Source organism: Xyrauchen texanus, chromosome 48 (genome assembly GCF_025860055.1).
Source record: "Xyrauchen texanus isolate HMW12.3.18 chromosome 48, RBS_HiC_50CHRs, whole genome shotgun sequence".
NCBI lineage: Eukaryota > Metazoa > Chordata > Actinopteri > Cypriniformes > Catostomidae > Xyrauchen > Xyrauchen texanus.
In genome coordinates, this window is record NC_068323.1 from 73,179 (window position 1) to 82,500 (window position 9,322).

Sequence of the window (9,322 nt, forward strand, 5' to 3'; positions counted from 1 at the left end):
CTTAAAGGTGGGGTATGTGATTTGCAAAACGGCCGGCAGATTTTGAAAATACACAACTCATAAGGTCCTACCTTCTCTCCTCCAACGCTGGCCCTGACTCCACCCATTCGAAAAACATGGACGCCGCAATCATGCACGAGCTGAAAACTCAGATGCGCGAGAGCGAGCCAGGCTAGCATAGGTTGGAGTTTCTGCATGACGTCACCATTTACCTGCTAAGACCGTCAACATGGCACAACATTCAGCGGTAAGTTGCACCAGATTTGATTAACATTCAACAGTCACATAAATCATTAGTATTGTTAGAAAATTGATGTTTTTGAAATGTAAATATATATTGTATAAATATATATAAAATATATAAAAATATATTGGACGTCCTGGTTGTCACCGAAGTTTATGGCTAAATATAGGGCTGACCGATATAACGTTATCAGATGAGATTGTTATGCGCATCTCGTCAGTAAAGCACATAACATAAAGTGCATTCATTGATTAGTAAATCGCCATCAGCTGCTTTCAGATGGAGCGGTATACTACACAGATCCGTAGTTCACTAACAAGCTGGGCCGTGATAATGAAGGGTAAATTGCCCAGCTTGTCAGTGATGAACTACAGCTCTGTGTAGTAAATGCCGCTCCATCTGAAAGCAGCTGATGACGAACGGGACACGCGCGCCAGGGTGGTGGGGGGAGGGGGGCATGGTACGACCGTTTGATTGACACATTTTCTGTCCAATGAGTCTAGATGGTCTTGAAAATGATCGGCTGGAGTTTTTCGAGTCCTGCCCGTTCCACAGATGATTAAATTGCTTAATTTTCATTTCAGTGCTTCTAATTTACAGCCAGTAAGTGGGTTAGGAATAGGATTTCAAGTTATTTTGAAAAAATGGTCAAAAAAGAAAATCACATACCCCACCTTTAAGTGATCTTCTGTCACGCTATATTCCATCACGTTCATTACAATCGCAAAATTCTGGCCTATTAATAGTTCCTAGAATATCAAAATCCACAAAAGGAGGAAGATCCTTTTCATATTTGGCTCCTAAACTATGGAATAGTCTCCCAAACACTGTTCGAGATGCAGACACACTCTCTCAGTTTAAGTCTAGACTAAAGACTCGTCAGACATACACCTCATTTATCCTCCAACACACAATTAGGCTGCTTTAGTTTAGTCTGCCGGAACCAGAAACATTGATCATGATTTATAACTCTGCAATAAATTCATAATGTTAGTCAGAGGGGAACTGGCCCCCACAGTGAGTCTGGTTTAGGGTTAGGGTGGGGTTAGTCAGAGGAGAACTGGCCCCCACAGTGAGTCTGGTTTAGGGTTAGGGTGGGGTTAGCCAGAGGAGAACTGGCCCCCACAGTGAGTCTGGTTTAGGGTTAGGGTGGGGTTAGTCAGAGGGGAACTGGCCCCCACAGTGAGTCTGGTTTAGGGTTAGGGTGGGGTTGGTCAGAGGGGAACGGGCCTCCACAGTGAGTCTGGTTTAGGGTTAGGGTGGGGTTGGTCGGAGGGGAACTGGCCCCCACAGTGAGTCTGGTTTAGGGTTAGGGTGGGGTTAGTCAGAGGGGAACTGGCCCCCACAGTGAGTCTGGTTTAGGGTTAGGGTGGGGTTAGTCAGAGGGAACTGGCCCCCACAGTGTGTCTGGTTTAGGGTTAGGGTGGGGTTAGTCAGAGGGAACTGGCCCCCACAGTGAGTCTGGTTTAGGGTTAGGGTGGGGTTAGTCAGGGGGAACTGGTCCCCACAGTGAGTCTGGTTTAGGGTTAGGGTGGGGTTGGTCAGAGGGAACGGGCCCCACAGTGAGTCTGGTTTAGGGTTAGGGTGGGGTTAATCAGAGGGAACTGGCCCCCACAGTGAGTCTGGTTTAGGGTTAGGGTGGGGTTAGCCAGAGGAGAACTGGCCCCCACAGTGAGTCTGGTTTAGGGTTAGGGTGGGGTTAGCCAGAGGGAACTGGCCCCCACAGTGAGTCTGGTTTAGGGTTAGGGTGGGGTTAGTCAGAGGGAACTGGCCCCCACAGTGAGTCTGGTTTAGGGTTAGGGTGGGGTTAGTCAGAGGGAACTGGCCCCCACAGTGAGTCTGGTTTAGGGTTAGGGTGGGGTTAGTCAGAGGGAACTGGCCCCCACAGTGAGTCTGGTTTAGGGTTAGGGTGGGGTTAGTCAGAGGGAACTGGCCCCCACAGTGAGTCTGGTTTAGGGTTAGGGTGGGGTTAGTCAGAGGAGAACGGGCCCCCACAGTGAGTCTGGTTTAGGGTTAGGGTGGGGTTAGTCAGAGGGAACTGGCCCCCACAGTGAGTCTGGTTTAGGGTTAGGGTGGGGTTAGTCAGAGGGAACTGGCCCCACAGTGAGTCTGGTTTAGGGTTAGGGTGGGGTTAGTCAGAGGGAACTGGCCCCCACAGTGAATCTGGTTTAGGGTTAGGGTGGGGTTAGTCAGAGGGAACTGGCCCCCACAGTGAGTCTGGTTTAGGGTTAGGGTGGGGTTAGTCAGAGGGAACTGGCCCCCACAGTGAGTCTGGTTTAGGGTTAGGGTGGGGTTAGTCAGAGGGGAACTGGCCCCCACAGTGAGACTGGTTTAGGGTTAGGGTGGGGTTAGTCAGAGGGAACTGGCCCCCACAGTGAGTCTGGTTTAGGGTTAGGGTGGGGTTAGTCAGAGGGAACTGGCCCCACAGTGAGTCTGGTTTAGGGTTAGGGTGGGGTTAGTCAGGGGGGAACTGGTCCCCACAGTGAGTCTGGTTTAGGGTTAGGGTGGGGTTGGTCAGAGGGGAACGGGCCCCCACAGTGAGTCTGGTTTAGGGTTAGGGTGGGGTTAATCAGAGGGGAACTGGCCCCCACAGTGAGTCTGGTTTAGGGTTAGGGTGGGGTTAGCCAGAGGAGAACTGGCCCCCACAGTGAGTCTGGTTTAGGGTTAGGGTGGGGTTAGCCAGAGGGGAACTGGCCCCCACAGTGAGTCTGGTTTAGGGTTAGGGTGGGGTTAGTCAGAGGGGAACTGGCCCCCACAGTGAGTCTGGTTTAGGGTTAGGGTGGGGTTAGTCAGAGGGGAACTGGCCCCCACAGTGAGTCTGGTTTAGGGTTAGGGTGGGGTTAGTCAGAGGGAACTGGCCCCCACAGTGAGTCTGGTTTAGGGTTAGGGTGGGGTTAGTCAGAGGGGAACTGGCCCCCACAGTGAGTCTGGTTTAGGGTTAGGGTGGGGTTAGTCAGAGGAGAACGGGCCCCCACAGTGAGTCTGGTTTAGGGTTAGGGTGGGGTTAGTCAGAGGAGAACGGGCCCCCACAGTGAGTCTGGTTTAGGGTTAGGGTGGGGTTAGTCAGAGGGGAACTGGCCCCCACAGTGAGTCTGGTTTAGGGTTAGGGTGGGGTTAATCAGAGGGAACTGGCCCCACAGTGAGTCTGGTTTAGGGTTAGGGTGGGGTTAGTCAGAGGGAACTGGCCCCCACAGTGAATCTGGTTTAGGGTTAGGGTGGGGTTAGTCAGAGGGAACTGGCCCCCACAGTGAGTCTGGTTTAGGGTTAGGGTGGGGTTAGTCAGAGGGAACTGGCCCCCACAGTGAGTCTGGTTTAGGGTTAGGGTGGGGTTAGTCAGAGGGGAACTGGCCCCCACAGTGAGACTGGTTTAGGGTTAGGGTGGGGTTAGTCAGAGGGGAACTGGCCCCCACAGTGAGTCTGGTTTAGGGTTAGGGTGGGGTTAGTCAGAGGGGAACTGGCCCCACAGTGAGTCTGGTTTAGGGTTAGGGTGGGGTTAGTCAGAGGGGAACTGGCCCCCACAGTGAGTCTGGTTTAGGGTTAGGGTGGGATTAATCAGAGGGGAACTGGCCCCCACAGTGAGACCGGTTTCATTTTATGTTAATGCATGATGTTCTGTAAAGCTGCTTTGAAACAGTGTGTTGTGAAAAGTGCTATACAAATAAAAATGACTTGCATTATCCAGTAGATTAAAGTTTTTCTTAATAGGTTATGCATTGATATTGAAATAATGTGTAGATGGAGGTTTGTGTTTCTTTATTAGTATCACACAATGAGGTAAAAGATACTGCAAATAAACTACAGTATCAGATAGTTTCTGTATGGACCAAAACTGAGATTTTAGATATCAGAATCAGGAGATAAAGGTATTGGGGCATCCTACTAATAATTCTGCTAACTGAAAACACAGAATCACGTCAGATATATATGCTTCTTACAGATTAGGGGTGCATTTCTCACGGTTCGGTTTGTATCAGGGTTTTGGTACAGTTCGGTATTTGTTATGTTCAGGGAAAAACATATTATTGCCAAAGTAAAAATTTTCTATTTGGAAACGCACACTTCAACAGATTTGCCCTCACTACAAATCACCTTGGTTTTACTACAGTAACACAATGTATGGTTGATGCTAACATCTAAAAATTATTTAAAAAAAATAAAGATTCAATGGAAGTGCAAACTTATCCAGTTAAATAATTTCCTGATGAAATTAAATCAGCCATTGACATTAGCTTTATATTTCCCATAGCATTACACAATATTCAACATTATTCTATAGTAGATTTAAAGCACTACCATTAACCTCTGTAAACCCCTCTCTCTGATCACAGATCTGTTCATAAATAACCTGTAAATACTCGGAGTTACAAATCTCATATAAACAGAAAATCAGCATTACCTGCCACTTCCAGTGCTGCTGGTGCTGCTGACTGAATCAGAGCTTGAAGACGGGCTGCGTGATCGTGACCGCGGGCCTCGTCCGGGGGAAACAGGGGCTCTATTAGGGGAGTGAGGGGCTTTAGGGGTCTGTCCCGTGCTCCTCTGAGGTGACGGGTGCCGTGACTGGGAAGAATGCGAGGACCGACTCCTCCGATGGTGGTACGTCCGATCTGTACGCCGACCCCGGTCGTCGCGGTAAGGGTCACGGCGAGTAGAACTGGGCAGGTTGAAAGGATCACGAATTCGAGACTCAAAGTGAGACTCTGGAGTGTCAAAGCCACCGCTAATAGTGCTAGCTGCTGGGCTCGAGCTGACCCCAGAGGTAAACACAGAGCGGTCCCGATAATAGTCTGTGTTGTAATGCCGCGACCTGTCAAAAGTGCCGCTGCGTTCATGATGTCCGTATGGACTGTGTTCATACGCTCGATCCCGACTGTCAGAGCTGCTGTGAGAGAGACAGAAAGAGACGACAGAAAGAGGAAATATACAAACTTAGAATCCAAACTTTGAAATTATAACCAAATAAATCACGTCCCATTGATTCATAACAAGGGAGTGAACTATGCCTTTCAACACAAGTCATCTTCAATCGTTTTTCTACTGGGCCAGGTTAGGGTACTTTGGTATACCCCAATTTGAGAAACATGAGATTATGGCAAATAGATATTTAGGAGACAGTGAAGGTCAATTATGCTGAATCATGCAACTACTACAACCAGTTTTCAATGTTTAAACCTGGTTTTGATTAGGGTTGGGAATCATAAGGAATTTTACGATTCCGGTTCAGACTGTTATTTTTTCTGATTTTCTCCCCAATTTGTAACGCCCAATTCCAAATGTGCTCCAAGTCCTCGTGGTGGCGTAGTGACTCGCCTCAATCAGGGTGGCGGAGGAAGAATCTCAGCTGCCTCCCTGTCGGAGTAAATCCGCGCATCTTATCACGTGACTTGAGAGCGTTACCGGGAAGACGTAGCGTGTGGAGGCTTCACGCTATTCTCCACGTTATCCACACACAACTAGCACCACACGCCCCACCGAGAGCGAGAACCACATTATAGCAACCACGAGGAGGTTACCCCATGTGACTCTACCCTCCCTAGCAACCAGCCCAATTTGGTTGCTTAGGAGACCTGACTGGAGTCTGATTCCGGTTCCTTAAAGGTTCTATTAACGATTCCAGTAACTTTCAATTACTTAAAAAAAAAAAAAAAATATTTTAGAAATCAGAAATGTAACCCTTATTGCATTTACTACGCTCTGCTGTGTTACCAAATAATGAGATTTGTACTGTACAGAATTGTACAGAAAGGATCAAACAAATCAGAAATACATTTAATACAGTTCTTGTAAAAGGCGTTTGCAAAATACAATAAAAGACCCTTACTCTATTTTAAATAAATATGTCTAAACCAACACAAAATGTGATGGCATATTTCATTAATTCATTATTTGATCAAATTCCACACAACAATTGTGTATCTTTAATTATACAAGAACAGTCAGTAACTGCAGTGCTTGATTTAATAGACACGGATCATCATTACATAAACAGAAACCGTTCCAGAGACGGTTTAGACGTGTTTTGTAGCCTAATGTTGTCCTTCAGACTTGAGACTTCAATAGTTCTTATTTAATGTCAAGTTGGACATTCATAACTCGGACATCAGTATTATTAGACAAGTAAGATTACTTGTATACTGGAAGCGCACGTTTCGTGCTATAAAACGTGCTGGCTCGTATATAAATGCACAGGTGGATCTGTGTGTTTTACGCTGTGGAGTCCGTCGAGGACAGCGCTGCTGATGGAAACACTGGCAGAGTATTTCAGGATGCTGTTCCAGCCACATCGGTGGAAAACTGCAAGCTGGAGAACCTTTAAAGGAACCGAAAGTTTAACCGGTATTATTTTTTTAAATGGAACCGGTTCTCGGTTCCCAACCCTCGTTATTATTACAGTTGACCTTATGGATGAAATAACAATGGGACAAAAAAGAAAAACAAAACCATTGATAAATCAATATGTACTTTAATTATCTGATAAACCATGCTCACTATCTCCCTCTCTGAATAATGACTCCTGAAGGGGGAGAAATTAGGATTGAAGAACAAGTACTAAACCAGAAGCAGGAAAGCGCTCCGAGACGTCCAGAGGGACAGAAGGGTTAATAACACAAGCGACTGGCTAAAAGATGTAGTTTAACTACAGGTTAGTGAATCACAGGGGTTAAGAGACAGGGTGCATGTCTAGGTAAGAGAGAGAAAGCACAGAGATGCATAATGCAACGCAATACCAACCTTTTGAGAGCAGTAACTGACCCTACATATTCCCAATACAATATAGGAGGAATTTTGTGTGAGCCAAAAACACTGACGCCGAAATGCGGTGCTTGGATAAAGTCCTGATTCCCATTGTGCAAAAAATATAAAATCTTCATCCGTCAGGTGAAATAGGGCTGCATTGGCGATCCATAGACTGTTTGTTATTTTGCTAAAAAAGATATATTCCTGACTCTTGTCTGAACAGAAAACCACTGTTGATGGTCTCTAAGTTTTCCATTGGTAACACGAGGAATAATCCAAACACTAATCTCAATACACTCAATGGGGAGGGGGGCAATAAATCAGCTTCGGTGTAGTACAGTGGCAAAAGGTCTGTAATTCCAGTCTGTATTCCATTTATTAGTTCCTCAGAGAACACAGTCAGGAAGACTTCTGGAAATTCCTGAAAGGATGAAGCTTTCAGGACATCTAAAGTCTATCGGAGCGTGTACATCCACATTAGATCAGGTAATCCAGCAATCCTACACCTTTACATCCAACAAGAGTTTACATCCAACTTTTACGCCATAGGAATCTTCCTCATTCCAGCCGTGTGGTCTTCTGGTCTTCAAAGCTTCGGTTAAACATCCACTGGTTCCAGCTCTGCTCATGTTTATGTCCCTCACTAAGAATGACGTGTGGTGAAAACGAATGGAAATGATGGAGCCCTGACATCAAACACTTACTCCACATGGACCCTCACTTACATCCTGTCCTAAATCCAGCGATCATTACGAGTCTTGTGTTTTTCTGGCTTCGTCTTAATCCATGGTGGTGATACACATCCACGGCAGACCATGACAAACAGTTAGCACAATGATCAAATGAGTGATGGGAGAATCGTGCAAGGCAAATGAAAAGGGAATAAAAGACTTTTGATACCTCGGAAACTACTTTCCCATTAAAAATCTTGCGTTTAATCCATTATTGGCATATACTTCCAAAGCACGCGATCCAAGGAGTAATATCCGACATTTTGGGGAACGACTAATATCCAAAACTCACCCGTTCTCCGGCATCGTAATATCCAAACTGACCAGGATATTTTCCAATGGTGTATTATCCAATATGGCTCACACAGTAATCCCACATTTTGAACACACCAATCTAATCCACTCATTCTTACATGATAGACAAGGATTAATAATTCCGTTTGCGAAGTCAGGCCTCAGAGAATGAAGAGGGATCCCTAGAATCTGGTCTTATGAATCTGTAATGGAACTGGTCATTCTCATGTGTTTAACCCAAACTCAACCCTCTGTTATCTGACACCAAGGTCCCTCTGTAGTGCAGAGGGAGCCTGCGTCCACTTACCCGTCTAGTCTGCGTTCATAGCGCCCCTCTCTGGTGTGGAGAGATACCGGAGGTCCGTATACCGGCCCCACGGTGCCCCTCAAGAACCCTGTAACCTCCCTTCCATGACTGCTAGATGGGGTGCTGTCCTCCAGACCCCGGACGGCACTGGGCACTGACCCCGGCTCATTGTAATCGGTACGAAGGTCTCTGTCCCCCATTTTGTTGACGGCATTATGCGCCTTCTGAGCACTTTTAATGTCAACAAAATCCACGAACGCTGCAACGCCACCCTCAGATCCGCGCTTCCGTAGGACCTTGACGCTCTCGACCCGCCCATACCTGAGAAAGAGAGGAAATATTGAAAACATTGCGCACTTTCAGGTAATATATGACCACTAGCCAGACTAAAACATGCCAATAAAAAGATAACTGTACATATCAATCTACCACTAATTTAACAGAACCACCAAAATTAAGGTTGCCCCCTAACAGTCGACCAAACGTTAGTTGATGAGAAGAGTCTTGGTCAACCAAGTTCTGATTGGTCGGTTGGTCACAAGAAAAAAAAAAAAAACTCCACATGAATGGCAAAGTCACGCAGTCAGTGACGGACAGACATGATCATTTACATGGCTAGTCCATGCAGGTAATTAAAACATGCAAGTAGTAACTTAGCATGGCCACTCACTCTAACATTAGATAACCTAGATAAATGCATGCTATTAGGCTTATCCAAGTGATCATGGGCAAGCTAAATTAGTACTTAATGTGCATTTCTCTCTACAAATTAAGAAAATGTTCAGACAGTCTCCTTGTTGGTTTTTCAGACACATTCAGGATCATTACCGCTTTTGAGGGTGTCGCTGCGACTCCTTTCACGTGACTCGTTGTGTATGACACTCACAGCATGTGGAGGCTCATGCTACTCTCCACGATCCACACACAACTCACCACACGCCCCATTGAGAGAACCACTAATCACCACCACGAGGAGGTTACCCCATGTGACTCTACCCTCCCTAGCAA

The 9,322-nt window shown here is 46.3% G+C and overlaps 1 protein-coding gene across 3 annotated transcripts in view; it reads right to left on the bottom strand.

Annotated features, from left to right (window-relative positions):
* The window catches only part of LOC127639618 (msx2-interacting protein-like), a 29,753-nt gene that overhangs the window by 19,205 nt on the left and 1,226 nt on the right, over window positions 1–9,322 (bottom strand). For 2 of the 3 annotated variants that reach the window (XM_052121733.1, XM_052121732.1), the window contains exons 2-3: window positions 8,315–8,635; window positions 4,641–5,126 (exon numbers count right to left, since the gene is read on the bottom strand). In XM_052121733.1, the coding sequence (XP_051977693.1) occupies window positions 4,641–5,126; window positions 8,315–8,635 (807 nt within the window). The remainder of the gene's footprint in view (window positions 1–4,640; window positions 5,127–8,314; window positions 8,636–9,322) is intronic. The other variant, XM_052121734.1, reaches the window with a different exon arrangement.